Source organism: Macaca fascicularis, chromosome 1 (genome assembly GCF_037993035.2).
Source record: "Macaca fascicularis isolate 582-1 chromosome 1, T2T-MFA8v1.1".
NCBI classification, from domain to species: Eukaryota; Metazoa; Chordata; class Mammalia; order Primates; family Cercopithecidae; genus Macaca; species Macaca fascicularis.
Window position 1 is genome coordinate 25,376,075 of NC_088375.1, and position 18,662 is coordinate 25,394,736.

At 45.6% G+C, this 18,662-nt stretch overlaps 1 protein-coding gene and 2 non-coding genes across 15 annotated transcripts in view; 2 read left to right on the plus strand and 1 right to left on the minus strand.

The window, feature by feature from the left end:
- The window catches only part of RCSD1 (RCSD domain containing 1), a 75,797-nt gene extending 70,275 nt beyond the window's left edge, over positions 1–5,522 (plus strand). For 7 of the 13 annotated variants that reach the window (XM_065531809.1, XM_065531823.1, XM_065531812.1 and 4 more), the window contains 2 exons: positions 3,201–3,382; positions 3,937–5,522. In XM_065531809.1, coding sequence (XP_065387881.1) covers positions 3,201–3,365 — 165 coding nt within the window. In that variant the 3' untranslated portion in view covers positions 3,366–3,382; positions 3,937–5,522. The remainder of the gene's footprint in view (positions 1–3,200; positions 3,383–3,936) is intronic. The other 6 variants (XM_065531828.1, XM_065531833.1, XM_074005687.1 and 3 more) reach the window with 1 other exon arrangement.
- An 8,910-nt stretch (positions 5,523–14,432) lies between these two features.
- TRNAP-CGG (transfer RNA proline (anticodon CGG)) lies at positions 14,433–14,504 on the plus strand. Its single transcript has one exon. It is a non-coding gene; the product is annotated as a tRNA-Pro (tRNA).
- Positions 14,505–15,175: 671 nt separating this feature from the next.
- On the minus strand, positions 15,176–15,247 carry TRNAP-AGG (transfer RNA proline (anticodon AGG)). Its single transcript has one exon. It is a non-coding gene; the product is annotated as a tRNA-Pro (tRNA).
- Between the last annotated feature and the right edge of the window lie 3,415 nt (positions 15,248–18,662).

Consider the following 18,662-nt stretch of genomic DNA (forward strand, 5'->3'; position numbering starts at 1 on the left):
TGTCAGGCAGAGGTGCTCCAGATTTCTTTAACACTTTCCATTCTACGTAAGCAGTCTTTAGATTTAGAATCTTCTGGAACTGAGAGATTCCACCAGCTCTACAGAAGGCAAATACATGCCCCAAACTGTTAGTCCTTTTTGAGGATGAAGTCACTGGGTCCAAGTAGTCACCTGCCAGGGGTTGCCACATCTTATTTTCAGGTTAGGAGACACGTGCCTTGCCAGGAGACCTCCCCATTTCACTGACAGCACCTTCCAATCCTGAAGGGTTGAAAAGTCGCGTTGGTTGAAAAGCTAGTAGGGAAGAGGGCTGCTTCAGGGAGGTCTCAGATAGAAGAAGTCTTCCTGCAGGAACTCCAGGAACTCTGGGGCAGGCTCACTGGTAATCCCTCAAGCCTTGCCACTTCCATATTCCCGACAGAGCCCTGGGCAGAGGAAGAGAATGCCCAGCACCCTCAGGAGCACACTCCTCCCAAACAGGCAGCTCAGGTTGAGAAAGAGTAGCTCCACTTCCACCTCTGAATGGAATGAAAGGAATGCTTTTCCTCTTGTCATCTCTGAGATGCCACTTAACCCAATTGCCTAGTTTCTTTTCTTTTTTTTTTTTTTTTTTTTTTTTTGACATGGAGTCTTGCTCTGTCACCCAGGCTGGAGTGCAGTGGCACAATCTCAGCTCACTGCAGACTCTGCCTCCTGCGTTCAAGTGATTCTCCTGCGTCAGCCTCCCAAGTAGCTGGGATTACAAGCCCGCACCACCATGTCAGGCTAATTTTTGTATTTTTAGTAGAGATAAGGATTTCACCATATTGGCCAGGCTGGTCTTGAATTCCTGACCTCAAGCGATCTGCCCACCTCAGCCTCCCAAAGTGATGGGATTACAGGCGTGAGCCACCACGCCCAGACTAGTCTAGAGAGAGAAAGAAACCAAGGCTCTGAGAGAGGACAGGAGTTGTCCATAGTCACAGAGCTCTATCAATGTTGATATATTAGGCACCTGCCCCATCATCAGAATAAACTGCTTACAAAGTACCTGTGCACGTGTGCATAATTTGTTTAATCTGGAAGAGGGCACTGGTTCTCCAGTCCTCCCTGTTCCTCTTAAACCAGGTCAAGGTCAGAATCAAAATGCCTGAGTCACTAGTACAAAAGGAATCATCAGTGAAAACAATTACAAGGTTGACCCCTTGAGTTATAGGCTTCCTGAGGCACCCATGCCTGTCCCAGGTCTTTCCTGGATCCCCCAGAGGCAGCACACACCTCTAAGCAGTTTTCTAACCCCCAACCTAATTCCCATCTTGTTCCTTGGTGGTAGAAATAGATTGATCAGACAAACTAATTATGGTTGCATTCATGCAATCAGCATTTAATAAGCACCCGTTATCCCTACCAGTATGTGAGATACCGGGAGTCAAAAGTGAAAAAGACAGAGGCATAAACAAATAACGACAAGGCAGTGGAATAAATGGGATTCTGCCCTCGAAGGGTGCTATGTGAAGCACAAAGGCAGGAGCAATTTGTTCTTCTAGAGAAAACAGGAAAGTTCCATAAGTACGCCGAAGGCATCAGATGTGTGAAAGCACTATAAAGGGTTCCCTTACTGTTAGGTTGCCCCTCACAAGTGTTTTAACATGTCATGCTGAAAGACGGAGCCATTGTGGGGATTTCGATCACAGGCAGGCTGGACGTATCAAGTCACTGCACTTAGGATTCTGTTTATAAGGAAAAGTCACCCTGGAAAGAGGGCCCAGAATCAGATACAACTCTAATACTTCAAATAAATTTAGCAAGTGTTATCTGGGCACGGTGGCTCACGCCTGTAATCCCAGCACTCTGGGAGGCTGAGGCGGGCAGATCACTTGAGGTCAGGAGTTCGAGATCAGCCTGGCCAACATGGTGAAACCGTGGCTCTACTAAAAATACGAAAACTAGCCAGGGGTGGTGGTGCGAGCCTGCAGTCCCAGCTACTCAGGAGGCTGAGGCAGGAGAATCGCTTGAACCCAGGAAGTGGAGGTTGCAGTGAGCTGAGATCGAGCCACTCCAGCCTGGGCGACAGAGACTCCGTCTAAAAATAAATTTATAAATGTTTTAAAAATAAATAAATAAATGTTTCTCAAACACTCATTATGTATCCAGTATTGTGTAGGGCACTCAGCTATGCCAGAGACTAACTTACCCAAACAAAGACATTCGAAATGTTTGGACATCAAATCTGAGACTTTGTTGTATTAACGATAAGTGCTGACTTCTTAATTGCCTGATTGAATTGCTTTCCAAGTCATTCCCCTTGGTTTCTCAACATTTGATTTGAAATTCTTTTCTCCCTGAGCTGATGAAATACATCCTTCTCTTGAGAATCCCCTACCTTTGTAACTTTGCAGTGTTTACTTTGTTCTTTCTTTCTTCTCCCTCCTGGTTAACTGGCAGGTCAACAGACTCAGTTCTTGGCCCTTATTTCTTCTCAGTTCTCCTGGGGACGCACTCCCTGCATTCCCACCTCCATCATCCCTCAGACACATTAACTGTCCTCCCCAGAGATCCCTCTGCCTCTCCTTCTTCTTCTCCCCTTTCCCCCTCCTCCTCCTTGACCCTCCCCAGCCCCAAACATGACCAGTGCTTTGTGGGAGCTCAATCAGTAATGGAATTGTGGCAGGGCACAGTCCCTCACACCTGTGATCCCAGTATTTTAGGAAGGCGAGGCATGAGGATCGCTGGAGCCCAGGAGCTGGAGACCAGCCTGGGCAACATGGCACAACCCCATCTCTATGATGATACCAGTGCTAGCCTTTCTTTTCTATCTCTACAATCACAACTCATTCCTAACAGAATTCCTGGTCTCCAGACTCACCCTACACATCATTGCCATATTCTTCTTCCTATAAATACCATAGGTTGTCTGCTCTCCTATCCCAAACCCTTTGATACTGCCCACTGAAAAATGGAGTTCATGCTCCTCCACAGGCTGGGCTTTGCCACCTGCCTAACCTTCGCTGTCTCCACGCCCCTTAACAGCGTGGCTGGGGCTCCAGCCAGCCTGCACCCTCCACCATTCCACAATAGGCAAGGCATCCCCTCATCCACTCCCTCAGCCTCTTTGCCCAAATGCCTGCACTGCCAGCTGAAATTGCCAGCAGTCCACTTAAACCCAGCCCTCACTGGTACCTGGAAGTCCTCTCACCACACCTCTATCTTTCCCTCCACAGGCCTTTTCTGATTGCTCTGAGGACAAATGCCCCCCTGCTCAGTATAATCCATTAGGATGGTCCACATCACACCCCACCTTGTACTGTGGTTACATTCCCAAATGTTTCCATTTCTCGGCTAAAGAACTGATGGAGACGAGGCTGGAGTCCTGGTATAGCTCCTAGCACAGAAGGATCTCGAAGTAATACCTTCTGAATGACTGTTGAATAAAAAGCTACTTTACTGTCCTTTTACTCAAGTGTTAGTCTTTTATTTTCAACTCTTTCTGTCCTTTTTCCATTTATATGCTGCCAAAGAATCTTGAGCAGAGTTTCAGGAGAGCACATTGAATGGGAATGAGTGAATAGGTAAGAGGCCAAGATAGAGGGAACTCAGGCATCAAGGGGTGGGCGGGGTCACTTGGTACTAGACGACTCAAGCTCTGATCTCTAGGTTAAAATCCTGACTTCACCACTTACTAGCTGTGTGACCTAGGGGATATAACCTCTCTGTGCTTTCATTGCCTCATCTATGACAGAGTTAATAGAAGTAGCTACCTCATATTGCTTTCGTGAGGATTAAATAAGTCAATGCATTAAAAAATAAAACTAAGTCAGGCACATAGCATTCTTATGACTATCATTCTTACTACTCCTACTGTTACTATTGCCTGATCCAGCATCCCTGAGGAGAGATACTGAGTGTCAGGATTTCCTCACCATTTTCCTAATTAATTCTTTCCTCCCCTGTTCACAGGATGACACTCCTGTCCAGGACACTAAAATGTGAAGAACAGCTCATTGTGCCCCAGTGATGAAGTTGCTGGACACATCTCTTTGCAAGTAGCAGCAACAGTCGTAGCAGCAGCAGACGAAGGCATTGCAGAGGCAGAATATGCTGAGAGTCTGGAGTCAGCCTGAAGACACAGGGTGGATTATTTCCTGGCCTCCACACCAAATGTTCCCTGGCAGATAGAGACTGGATCTGAGGGCAGCAGACTTTTATCAGTTTGAGTTTATGTCATTTGATGGACTTGGTTAAACAACAACTTACTGAAAACAATGCCGTGTGGCGATGAGTCCCAGGGGCACTGGTCAGCCTGTGGAGCCCTGGACGCTATCCACACTCACCCATCCCTGCAGCCGACCTCCAACCTCTGACCTCCGACCTGAGCTCTGATTTAGCTTATCAGATTTGCTTGGGTAAAGTTCCTTTTTATTGTTCTAAAGTGTTTACGGTTCTCAAATATCCGTTAAAAACTAATTTTAGGTGGCCATAAACATAAAATAGAAATCCTGTAAGTTACAGAAGACCCTAAATTGTATCAAAACCCTAGAGACAACTTTTCAACTTGGTCCAAATTTGAACTGGCCAACCAGTCTTTAAAACATTGGACTGGAAGAGATAATGATTAAAACATTAAAAAAAAAAAAAAAAAGTGTCTGCTCCATTCGCAGTAGCTTTTCCTGCCCTGTGCTTTTCCAGTTGGTGACCACCATGGGAGGTTGCTGCCTTGGCTCACTCCCTTCTCCTGCCCTTGAGAATGTGGAGAACTCCCATGGAGAGGCAGAATGGCAGGAGGTTTCATGTCCCGCATTGCATCTCCTCCTGAAAGCAAAGCAGTGATACCTGAATAATGGCAGCTGCCCAGTTGATCCTGTGAGGATGAATTTGCATTTCCAGAATCCTTGAGTGTGGATTAGATGTTTCCTGGGAGGTGCCCTGAGTACCATGATGTGCAAGCTACATAATTAAAACATTTTTCTTAGTTTCCCTGGGAAGCTTTTCTTGACTCACAGCCCAGGTTCTTCTGGCCAACACAGGAGGAGTGAGTTGGGGTCTTTAGTCTCTTCTTATTGGGTAGCTCTTGCTTTAATATTCTGTTTGGTGAGTGTAGGAGGTTCTGCAAGGGACAGGGCGCCTGACTACCCAGTCTTTGACTTATATCCTCTCCCATCTTCATGCACTCCTGCTGAAAAATGTTAATCCAAATACACATTTAAACTTAGTGTTGGTCCTTATTCTGATCTGAGTATTTTAATGTCTCAATGTGCTGATTTGGTAGCTGGAAGAATTATTCTTCTGGAGGGCTGTTAGACTACATCCTACGCTGACTTCAGAAAACAGTCTCTCAGACAAAAAGGCCTTATGTCACCACTGGTACCTCAGTTTCCTCATCCCATTTACAGTTTTTCTAACTCCAGGGTAGTGTTTAGTGTTAATATTTGGGATTTTTTTTTTTTTCAAAACTATTTTTAAGTAGTTTGTAATTTGTAACAAACTTGTAACCTGGTTGAGACTGATATTGTCATAGTTATGATAAACTTTGGATATTAGCAGAATTTGGGAAATGTGTGTGTCAATTATTTTGAGATCTATAAACTTGTCTAGCTAGCTCGCTAGCTTGCTATCAATCTAGCTACCATCCATTTATTGAGAGAGAAGTCTACCCCTAAACAATACTTGGTTTTATTTATATATGTCTTTGGGTTGTTTATACACATGCACTATCTGGGCAAGTACTTTGTGAATGTGTGCATGATTATGAGTGTGTGATGAAAAGGGCCACTTTACTTGAGGAAGGCATGGAATAGAAAGTATGAGATTTAGATATGAAAAATGAAACTGCATTTTTCTTTCTTTCTTTTTTTTTTTTTTTTGAGATGGAGTCTCGCTCTGTCGCCCAGGCTGGAGTGCAGTGGCCAGATCTCAGCTCACTGCAAGCTCCGCCTCCCAGGTTCACGCCATTCTCCTGCCTCAGCCTCCCGAGTAGCTGGGACTACAGGCGCCCGCCGCCTCGCCCGGCTAGATTTTTGTATTTTTTAGTAGAGACGGGTTTTCACCGTGTTAGCCAGGATGGTCTCGATCTCCTGACCTCGTGATCCGCCCGTCTCGGCCTCCCAAAGTGCTGGGATTACAGGCTTGAGCCACTGCGCCCGGCCAGAAACTGCATTTTTCTTCTGGAGGGTCTAAACATAGTAGCAGACAAGAAAGGGGCAGTAAAAATGACAAGAATGTGACATTGCGGGACCATGCTTGTGGGCATCAAAATACCTTTCTATCCCCCAGGTCTCCTGTTAGTCACATTATTTGGTCTACCTTGTGAAAAAAACAGAGGCCCCATTCCTAGGGCTTGTTCATCAATGAAGGGGGCTCTTGGCAGGGAACTCGCGAAGTGCAGGGACTGAGTTTTCTTAGTGCTGCAGCCCCACTGCTTAAAACTCTCCTTTCTCGAAGCAACCATGATCAGGTGTTTTATTTGCATGGTTGAAACTGCAACTTCTAAATTTGGGATTAAAGAAATTCATCTGTGTTTTAAGTAGCACAAAGTTATTAACAGGCCAGGAAGACTTTGTTTCTTTCAGGCTTTCTTAATGGGTTTGAAAGAAAACACTGATCCTTCTACATCAACAGAGCTAAAGAAAGAGTCAGAGTCATTCTTCCACTATCTTTATAGTCTAGCTTGAATTTCAAACTGTGTCCTTCCTTATTCCAGAGAGGCAGCAAGAAAAAAATCCTGGATGCTTTGAAGGGATCTACCACTATTTAAAAGGGGGTTGGGATTCTGTTTCAGCTGCATGTGGAACTAGGTAAGCTTCAGGGGCCTCAGAACTCCATGCTCCTCACTGATGTCACCCTGAACAATGCCCAGTTTTTCATGCAGGTTTTGTCCTATGACCAGTTAACTACATGTTCAATAAATATATGTCAAAGAAATAAATGCGTGAAAAGGCGACCAGTCCATCATCTTCTGATTAGGTTTTCTTGATTAGGTATGTGTTTAGTACAGCCGAATGAATAAGTTCACCTAGCAGCTGGTGACAGAAACCCAACTCAAACTAGTTGATGAAAAACAGAACTATACAGATCAATGAACCTCTCCCCCTTTTTCAGTTTCATAGATCTGAAAAAAACAAACCTAAGTACAGTCACCCAAGTGATGTCAGGAATCTCTCATGGCATTGGTCTCTGCTTTCCCTCTTGTTGGCCGTATTCTTTTTTTCTTTTTTTAAAAATTATTTAATGAATTTTCCTTAATAGCTGCAGCCAAGGCTCGCTCACGCGAGCGCGCGCTCTCTCTCTCTTTTTCTTTTCTTTTTTTTGACATGAGACAGAGTCTCACTCTGTCACTCAGGCTGGAGTGCAGTGGCACAATCACAGCTCATTGCAACCTCTGCCTCCTGGATTCAAGCAATTCTCGTGCCTCAGCTTCCCAAGTACTGCAATTACTTTTGCACCAACCTAATAGCTCGGATTACAAGCATGCACCACCATGCCCAGCTAATTTTTGTATTTTTTAGTAGAGACCAGGTTTCACCATGTTGGCCAGGCTGATCTCAAACTCCTGGCCTCAAATGATCCTCCCGCCTCGGCCTCCCAAAGTGGGATTACAGGCATAAGCCACCACGTCCAGCTGGTAATATTCTTAAGCAGGTTCTTCCCAGTCCGCAAACCCAGTGAAAGGGCTTACTCTTTCCCCATTACTGTGGGGAAAAAATCCTGTAGAGGTTTTCCATAGGCCCTATGCCCTGAATCAATCGTTACAACCAAGGAGATGCAGAGACTGCGTGCCCTTTCCTGGAGCTAGGAGCTAGGTGAGTCAATCCTGCACTGTCTCTACAAGGCCTGCAAAGGCAAGCAAGAAGATTCCCCAAAGTGAAATCAGGGTGCCGTTACCAAAAGAAGCTATGAAGGCAGGCAAAAAACAACAGCTGTTTCCCACGGGACAAAACCCGAAACACCCAATTCCATTGTTTGTTTCAAAATTAAATTTTATTTGACCCCAACTAGTTCCAGTCAAGTTTTTGCTCGATGGACCAGGTGAAGAAAAGGATAAAAAGAATGTCTCTATATAATGCATGATCAGGTGGTTTATGAAGATGTCAAAAGCACTGAACAAAATCCAAATGCTCACATAAAATGGGATTAGGTTTCATAAGCCACCCAAGAAAATCAGTCTCATTTTTTATATAATAATGTATTACTGTGCCCAGAGCTAACCTGTAGCTCTAGGGGAGTACAATGTGTTTGTATTATTCTTCATTGTACACAGTGCCTCAGATATGGTAGGTACTCAATAAATATTTGTTAAATAATGAATGACTGAATTGATTTAAGAGCTGAGATGGGATTTTTTTCAACAATCATCCCTGCTTAACACCTCTCTTAACTGATAGCAAACACCTGAAATGTCCTCATTAGCTTCCTTCAATATGCAAATACTTCTGAGAGAGATCATTATTTGAAGCCTCCTTTGTCATTTATACCTAGGTGTGAGAAGTTTCTTGAGACCCTTCCCAGAGGGGGTCACAAAAGAGGAGCAAAGTGCACAAAATTCTAGGGTCAGGAGACACACTTTTCTGCCTTCCCAGTTTTGTTGGGGTAACCCAGGCTCTCCACGAGCCCTGTGCTGGATGTCCTGATCACAGTGGCTATGGATGCTGACAAGAGACCATTATTCCAGTTTTGCCCTCAAATCCCAGGAGAGCTGTGGGAATTCCAGCGAAGTCTCACTGTGGTCAAATGGGGCAGGAAACTGGTTCTTTGAGACTCCTCAGAGGAGGAAGACATGATGAATGTATTACATGCCTCAGAGGGTAAAGGAAGCCAAAAGAGTAAAACCACCCACATCCAAAACAGGAACTAAGAGACGTCTTACACATCCTCCTAATCCTGAAAAGCTGTGGGGCTTCTCCATGGGAGCTGGAGCAGCCGGAAGACACTATGAAGGAAGAGGTCAGAAAAGGCTAGGATTCTGGGCAGGCGCGGTGGCTTATGCCTGTAATCCTAGCACTTTGGGAGGCCAAAGTGGGTGGATCACTTGAGGCTGGGAGTTCAAGATCAACCAGCATGGTGAAGTCCCGTCTTTATTACAAATACAAAAATTAGCCGAGTCTGTTGGTGTGCCTGTAATCCCAGCTACTGGGAACTCTGAGGCAGGAGAAACGCTTGAACCCAGGAGTTGGAGGCAGCAGTGAGCTGAGATGATGCCACTGTACTCCAGCCTGCATGACAGAGTAAGACTCGGTCTCAAAAAAAAAAAAAAAAAAAAAGAAGGCTAGGATTCCCCCTGAGTACTCCTGTAAGTAATGACTCTAGTCCTTCATGATGTAATTTTACATAGAAATTTGAGAAAGTGGCCGGGCGTGGTGGCTCACACCTGTAATCCCAGCACTTTGGGAGGCGGAGGCGGGTGGATCACCTGAGGTCAGGAGTTCGAGACCAGCCTGGCCAACATGGTAAAACCCTGTCTCTACTGAAAATACAAAAATTAGCTGGGCATGGTGCCACACATCTGTAATCCCAGCTACTCCAGGGACCGAGGCAGGAGAATCGCTTGAACCTGGGAGGTGGAAGTTGCAGTGAGCCGAGATGGTGCCATTGTACTCCAGCCTGGGTGACAGAGTGAGACTGTCTCTAAATAAAAAAAAAAAAGAAAAAGAAAAGAAAGAAATTAGAGAAAGTTACTCTAACTTGGGTAAACCCTTAAGTCAGTTACCACACTTACCAGTTTCTTCTGTTTTAAAGAATGAGTAGACTGAATTGCACTTTAACCAGCATGCAGAAACAAAATTCTAGAATAATTATGTGATTGGTACTCAAAGGATGGATATTACCAAGACACAGATACTCATTCCTCTCCAAGAAAACAATAGCCTCTTCAAACAATAGGACCTCCAACACTAGTCACTGCTGTTTGACTATCTAAGGAAGCCACGCGTACTAGACAGTGCCAGGCACATCCCCATCACAGCTACACCTGGCCTCTCAGGAGTGATACAAACAGGCTCATTGACCACCTCTGGAAGCAGAAGGGATGGAGAAGCACAACAGGGCCTGCTTTACATTGCTTCTAATTCTGTGTCTCTATTCATTCTACCACAAAAAAAGAAATGCAGTTTTAAGACCCCTGTTTTCTTTGTGGCTTAAAAATGTTAATTATCCTTATTTTTTTCTCATTGTAAAAGCAATGCATCTTTCTTTTAGAAAATTGGTGGGGGGAAAGAAAAAATTTTAAGAAGCAAATAAAAAAGTATTTTTAAGTCCACTATACAGGGATAACTAATGTTACTATTTTATGGATTTTCTTCTTTTTTTTTTTTCAGTGCATTATATACGTTTGTTTTAATTCTTGGTGCAAAATTGGGATTTTACTATATCTAATTTTCTCTTTCTTTTTTGTAACATGCTGTCATGAGCATGTCTTCATAAAGAATCACAAGTTTGATCATGAAAACGATACATTTTTGTGTTAACCAGAAACATCTGACCAGAACTAGCTCTGTATAAAACAGAGGGTAATAAGATAAACAGGTAATAAGATTCCCTGGTAGAAGTGAAGGTGTCCTAGTGGAGAGCAGTTCTTTCACAATCTAGATCTAAGATTCATATTATCCCTCCGACCTCATGTACTCTCAAACTTAAAAACAAGCAAAACCTTTTGAATGAAAAATGAAGAGGCTGAGGGAGTTCCAAGAATTCATTAATAGTGGTTCAATGAAGGGACTGCAAAATTCAGAGGGACACATGATCTAAACCTCGTAAAAAGGATCATTGAGGGAAACCAAATAGAAATGTATTTAGTAACACATAGCTGAAGCTTTTGCTGGATATTGGACTAGAATCTGGAAAAAGACACGAATTTTCAGTCAGATCCAAGTTTCTGTTTAAATTGGAGGAAGGCTTGCTGTGGGTGACACAAGCCTACCAAGACAACTGCCATGGCCTTCTCGTACACAAGCAGCAAACAAGGCTCAGCATATGAGCATGAGGCCAGTCCTGTGTGCCAAGTTAGCGAGAAGGTTCCTTGGAGTAGTGAACCCATGTAATTAATTGTATTCTCATTTCTAAGGACTGACCTTGCTAGACAGAGCCAAGTCTGCACCACTTAAGCCTAAATTGGGTAAGAATTCAGTGGCCAGCAAATCTTAGTTATTAAATAGTCACTGAATCCTCATTACAAGTGATTTAAATGCCCATTCACAGTTTCAATAATGTCATCCTGGAGTTATTCTAATCATCTCCTAATGGATTTACTAGTTTTCTAATTTCTTTTACTCCCTTTTACACCTCTGACCCCAAGTCAAAATTGTTGTTGTCAATAATACTTTTAACATTATCACCATTCTCAAAAGCTTTGATGCCATCAAAACCCTTAAATGAAATTAAAAGATGAAATCATGGGCTTTAAAGTTCTCCAAGAGCCACTGGTCCTCTTCTTCCACATTTCCATCTTACTTGTTAACCAGCCAAGCGACGCTCCTTAGCACATAATTGCATCAAGAATTATAAAAGTGGCCAAGGACCAGTGTTTATCCCTGTGACCAGACCAACTCTGGGATTGTGTTCTAAGGAAATATAATCCAAAGTACATATAAAGGGGCCGGGTGCAGTGGCTCATGCCTGTAATCCCAGCACTTTGGGAGGCGGAGGTGGACAGATCACTTGAGCCCAGGAGTTGGAGACCAGCCTGGGCAACATAGTGAAACTCCATCTCTACAGAAAAATACAAAAATATTAGCCAGGTGTCGGTGAACTAGCCAGGTGTAGGTGGCACATGCCTGTCCCAGCTACCTGGGAGACTGAGGTGGGAGGATCACTTGAGCCCAGGAGGTTGAGGCTGCAGTGAGCCATGATCGCACCACTGCACTACAGTCTGAGTGACAGAGTGAGACCCTGTCTCAAAAAAAAAAAAAAAAAAAAAAAAATTATATACACAAAATTTCAATGAAATGTTTGACACCACTTACTTATCATACAGTGGAAGAATAATTAAGAAAAGGATGTGCCATTAACTTGATGGGATACTATGAAGCCATTACAAACAACTTAAAGGAATGGAAAAGCAGACTTGCGAACTTATTTTCATTTTTTATCCCTCTCCCCAGGCTTGGGAAATTAAAACAACAACGAACAAAAACAAACAAACAAAAAACACTTGAGAGTGTATACTCAGCAAAGATAAAAGAAGTGTCCAGCTCTGTCATGTACCACGCATATGGTGAGTGGCAGGAATGAGTCAGAGCTCCCAGGAGTGGGATGAGCTCAGGCAAGGCAGAGAGAGCCCCAGCGAAGGCACGCACACTCTCAAAGGGAAAGAGGGTGACACTTTAGCTGCTCAGGACTTGCCCTAATGAAAACTCTCTCCCCAACCTTCCCCACCCTTGACCACCCTCAAACTACCAAACTGTGTTAAAAGCAATATCCAGTCGGGCGCGGTGGCTCAACCCAACACTTTGGGAGGCCGAGAAAGGCCGACCACGTGAGGTCGGGAGTTCGCGACCAGCCTGACCAACATGGAGAAACTCTGTCTCTACTAAAAATACAAAATTAGCCAGGCGTGGTAGCCCATGCCTGTAATTCCAGCTACTCGGGAGGCTGAGCGGGGAGAATCGCTTGAACTTGGGAGACAGAGGTTGCGGTGAGCTGAGATCGCACCATTGCACTCCAGCCTAGGCAACAAGAGCGAAACTCCGTCTCAAAAAAAAAAAAAAAAAAAAGAAAGAAAGAAAGAAAAGAAAAAAAGCAATATCCAGTTCTCACACCTTAGGTCAGTGGGAGGAAGAAAAGTGGTCTCAGACAAGCAGAGGGTGTCAATAGTTTTACGCACTTCCAAACAAATAGAAGGCGTAGCCAGGGCTGCCCACCTTAGACCTGGGCCCTGTACCAGCCAGCGACAGGGCTTTGCTCTCTACAGCGCCAGAGTGGGCTAAAGAAAGGTTTTTCAGTGCTCGCTGTCTGTTCTGAGGTGTCTTCGCTGCATTTCCCCTGTTACGCTCCCCACGGGCATGAACCCTGGTCCTGACCTCCTATGGCTAAGTGTCGTCCCAAAAGCTCACTGACATTAAAAGGAAGGGAGGGAGAGAGAGAAAAGAGCAGAGAAGCGGGTGCACGTGGGAAGCTCTCGGTTAGCAGGTGAGAGGGCAAAAGCACCACCAGGACCTAGAAGAACGGTCTGCCCAAGCTACAGAGCAATGGGTTCCTTTTACGCTAAACTGAAAGTAGCCTAAGAATGCAAGAGTGTTTTAGAAATAAGGGACCTCTGCAACTTGGCCACAAACTGCAAGGAGCCGGAGTGCAGGGTGGCGGGCGGGAGTCGTGGGGCGGGGGGAAGCGGTGAGAGCAGTCCGAAAGCAGGCAAGACGAGCTAGACCCCCAGGCCGGGAAACCACACCCGCGGGAGACCCCGCACTCGGACTCCAGCTCCTCTGGGCGGAAGGGCCGTAGGGCAGTCTCAGATTTTCTGCTGGATGGGAGGGAGGAGACCGGGCCCACTGCCACTGCCCTCTCTCCTCCAACCTACCAAGGTACCAATCTTCTCCCCCACTCTCCAGTCCCTTTTATACGCCCCAGCCCCCAGTTCTCCCACCCTCCAGGACCTCGGGAGTTCCTAGACCAGCGCCACCGCCAGCTCCTAGCCCTGTGGACGTATGTGAGCGACTTAACATCTCTGAGCCTCAGTTTCCTCATCTGCAAATGGAGATACAATGGCACCTAGGTGATTATTACGAATATCAGGTGAGTTCAATACAAGCAAAGGGCTTAAAAGAGTGCATTACCCCCAAATGAAGGTTCGGGGAGTTAACTTAATATTCACTCTTTCGTCTCCCACCACCCCTTTCTTAGCCAGGATTCGGGTATTCCCTTCCCTCGCCCGAGTTCCCCATCCTCATTCACCTACCCAGTCGCGGAGCGAGCAGGCCCAGCTCTGCGTGCACTGACGCGCTGGGCGGGGCGTGGCCAAGTGCAGAGGTCCCTTATTTCGAAAACACTCCTGCATTCTTAGGCTACTTTCAGTTCAGCGTAAAAGGAATCCATCGCTCTGTAGCCTGGTCAGGGCGTTCTTCCAGGTCCTTGTGGTGTTTTGCCCTCTCACCTGGACGGGGGACCTGGCACCGGGCTGCGTACTGAGGCGCCCTGCCCCCTGCGCACTTTCCTCGGCCGGTACTCCCGGCGCCCGCCAACACTGCGAGTAGAACCGCCGGGGCCAGCCCGGGCTCCGGAAGGCGGCTTCCGGGAGCGCGTGAGAACGTGGAGGCCCTGCCGGCGATGGGGGGTTGGAACGGCCGGACCAGGCAAAAACCTGTCCCTCCCTGCTCCTCCACGCGGCTGGGCGGTAAGCGCTCCGGACCAGAGGCTTAGGGAATCAGAGGACACGCAGCAGAAGGGTCGCAGGTTGTGGTTGTTCGGAACGTGAGGCGAGAGGCGGAACAAGGCTGAAGGGAAGCGCTGAGAGCGCCCTTGCCGAGAGCGGCTCGTTGGTCTAGGGGTATGATTCTCGCTTCGGGTGCGAGAGGTCCCGGGTTCAAATCCCGGACGAGCCCAGGCTTTTACCCCACCCACCTACACCCAGAATTTAAAAACAGATTTTTCCCCCCTGTCCCCCATATTCCATTCAGAAACTTAAATGAAAGCATACTGGTCCCATGAGCTCAAATGTTCATCCCCTTTGTGTTTTGAAGCGAAGGACCATGTGAGCTCAATTAATACAACATATGGTTACTGTACGCCCAAGGGCAACGCATTCAAATTGTTTTGTACCATGTAAAACACACACTTGAAAAACAGACGCCTAGTGCGGAATCCTGTGCACGCCTTTAACTCCTCCAAACGAGCAGGGGGCGTCATGGATTAGCAGGTCCCGGGGTTCGGGAATGAGCATTTCCGAGGAAAGGGGCGCTCGGGAGATACCCCCCCCGGTGCTGGGCACTGTCGTGGATGAGTTTAAACCACACCATAGGCAACCAAGAGCAGATCTCCCGATGTCTCTGTACATGCGCTGCATCCAGGAATAGACAGGTAGGAACAACGTTTTCATAGTACTAGCAAACTTTTTGCATTTTCAAAATGAGGCCTTTTAATGGTTTTCCAACGTGGAGTGTGCTCCAAGTTTCTAAAAGTCTCAATTTTGTGTTTTACTCTGACCAACCTGTGTTTATTATGTTTAGTAATCTATCTACAAAACATGCACTTAGGAGATTGTTACTACAAAAGAGGGCTCGTCCGGGATTTGAACCCGGGACCTCTCGCACCCTAAGCGAGAATCATACCCCTAGACCAACGAGCCGACATGCTTCTGGTTTGCCGTCATCGCTGAGGAATGCATAGCTATTTAGTCAGGCGCCCTCATGTGGTTGTTCGCATGTTAGGATTCGATCTTTCGGTTGTGTTTGCTTTCTAGAGATTATGCGTTTTCAATTTTCTTTCTTTTCTGTTTTGCTCTTTAAAAATCAGTAACACAGAAGAAAGCAAAGTAGTTGTCACTATCAGTATAATATCGACCTGTTATTTCGAAAACTGTAATTTTATTTCTATTCATGGCTAATAAATGGCTCTGAGTGTGGGACAATGTCACTGTGGCAGATTCCAGACTCTCTCCGTTACTGGGTCCTGGATGTTTCATTCGTTCTCTTTCGCACTTTTCTGTAATGTTGAAATCTCGGTTTCTTGCCGATATTTTTTATTGTAGTATTCAAAGCCCCACCTATTTAGCCTTGTGAATTCTCATCTCTGTTTTTACTCAGTGTTCTCTTCAGCTGGAAAACCTGTTTGCTTTTGGATAAGTCCCAAACTCTAACCTTCCCAGAAAAAGATCCTTTAACATATCAAAACCAATTGTATGTGGTAAATAACTGGGTTTCAATCTTATCTCCTCTAACTGTAACTTCCTAGAGTGCAAGACACCTACACCAACACTGATTTGTACTGTAGAATTGGTAACCAATTGTGCGATTGCTGTTCGATTGTCCCAATATCTTTAATTAGATATAGTAGGCATGGCTTCTTAACTATATTTTAAATTCTTTTTTTTTCTTTCTTTCTTTTTTTTTTTGAAACGGAGTCTCGCTTCGCTCTTTCGCCAGGCTGGAGTGAAGTGGTGTGATCTCGGCTCACTGCAACCTCCGCCCCCTCCGCCCTCCAGGTTCAAGCGATTCTCCGCCTCCGGAGTAGCTGGGATTAGAGGCGCAGGCCACCACGCCCGGCTAATTTTTGTATTTTTAGAAGAGACGGGTTTTACCATGTTGGCCAGGCTGGTCTCGAACTCCTGACCTCAGCTGATCCACCGTCCTCGGCCTCCCTAATAGGATTACAGGCGTGAGCCACTGCCCCCCGCCTAAATTCTTTTTTTTTTTTTTTTTTTTTTTTTGCAACGGAGTCTCGCTCTGTCGCCCAGGCTGGAGTGCAGTGGTGAGATCTCAGCTCACTGCAAGCTCCGCCTCCTGGGTTCTTGCCATTCTCCTGCCTCAGCTTTCCGAGTAGCTGGGACAACAGGCCCCTGCCACCAGGCCCGGCTAATTTTTTTGTATTTTAATAGAGACAGGGTTTCACCGTGTTAGCTAGGATGGTCTCAATCTCCTGATCTGGTGATCCGCCCGCCTCGGCCTCCCAAAGTACTGGGATTACAGGCGTGAGCCATCGCGCCCGGCCCTAAATTCTTAAATACTTAGCATTGAGGCTTACCATAGGAAAGCTAGCGCTCAATGAATAATTCTGAATGGTTACAATTTGTCCCAAATTCCTTAACAATAGAAATTTTAGGTGTTTTGTTTGTTTGTTTTGTTTTTTGATACAGGGTCTCACTCTGTCACCCAGGCTGGAGTGCAGTGGCATGATCATGGCTCACTGCATTTTAGTACTTTTGTTACCGGAAAAAGGGATCTTCACCCAGACCTAGAGAGAGGGTTCTTGGATCTCGTGCAGGAAAGAATTCAGGTTGAGTTGCAGAGCGTAATGCAAGAAGCAGGTTTATTGGAAACTACTCTTACAGAGCAGGACATCCTCAGAAAGTAGGAGGAGAAACACCCTGTCCTTAAGTTTTTCTTATATAGTGATCTTACCTATGTAAAAGCTAAACTAAGCTGTGCCTACATGCGGGTGAGCAGACAACATGACAAAATTTGTTACTCTATTTATTTATTTATTTATTTTTTTGAGACTGAGTCTGGCTCTGTCTCCTAGGCTGGAGTGCAGTGGCCGGATCTCAGCTCGCTGCAAGCTCCGCCTCCCAGGTTTACGCCATTCTCCTGCCTCAGCCTCCGGAGTAGCTGGGACCGCAGGCGCCCGCCACCTCGCCCGGCTAGTTTTTTGTATTTTTTAGTAGAGACGGGGTTTCACTGTGTTAGCCAGGATGGTCTCGATCTCCTGACCTAGTGATCCGCCCGTCTCGGCCTCCCAAAGTGCTGGGATTACAGGCTTGAGCCACCGCGCCTGGCCTACTCTATTGATTTAAAGAAGACAATTATTGACATTTTAGTGTGTAAATACATAAAAGCATAACTATGATATCTTAAAGGCATATATTGCTGTGGATATTAGGACATTTGGACTTCTTGCTGTTGTAGGAGTGGGTCCTAGAGATCTTCAGGCTGTTTACTTAACTATAAACATCCCATGACTATGGGTCGTGGCAGGCAAGGAGTGTGCCTTCTTAGTCCTAAAATGGAGCCGAACTTAAAATGGCGTTATTCTAGCTTTCCTAGAATTCTGCTTCCATATCACGTTGACAAACACGTTGATAAACAGTAATTGTGAATTGTCATTCTAGCAAATAACCAACCAGATAGGAAACGAGTAGACAGAGTGACTATCCTAAATAGACCCATTCATTAATTTTATTTCATGTGTCATGCATTCATCGGTTTATTCATTCATTCATTGCTCATTCTTTTTTATCTTTTTCCGAGACAGAAATCTTGCTCTGTCACCCAGGCTGGAGTGCAGTGGCGCAATCTCAGCTCACTGCAACCTCCGCCTCCCGGGTTCAAGCAATTTTCCCGCCTCAGCCTCCCCAGTAGCTGGAATTACAAAAGGCCGGCACCAAATGTATTTTTAGCAGAGACGGGGCGGTGGGGGCGGAGCGGGGTGTTTCGCCATGTTGTCGAGGCTGTTCTCGATCTGACCTCGTGATCCGCCCGCCTCGGCCTCCCAAAGTGCTGGGATTACAGGCGTGAGCCACCGCGTCCGGCCCGCTCATTTTTCAACATTTAACAACAAGTACTGTGTGGCCGACTTCAAACTGTCAACTTTCTTCCTATGGTTTGACAACAGAAAATTATAGAAAATCTAGCACTGTCTTCACCCTTCTTTGTTTCATTTCAAACTGCCCTAACTTGAGTCTTCAGTTCTTAGGGCTCCAGGAAAGGAGGGAGGATAAGAATACCCTGTACAATGTTAACAAGTTCTAGATTGCCAGGATTGTGTATTCATCAAAATCTAACTGGAAAAAAATATGCCCTGGACACCTAAGAAGTTTATACTGCTTTTCTCCTTAAAATGAGGAAGCCATAGAATATAACTGGTTAGAGAAAATAATGTAACCACTTCAGATATCTGAAAGCCTCAGTCTCAAGAAGTGTCCCTGCTCGCTCTCTTTTCCCATTTGAATTTACTATCGCTATTATCATTTTAGGTTTTTTTCCCCCAACTTCTACTTCTCTCTAATCATTAAAAGGAACTTGTCTTTTACTCGGCAGACCAAATAC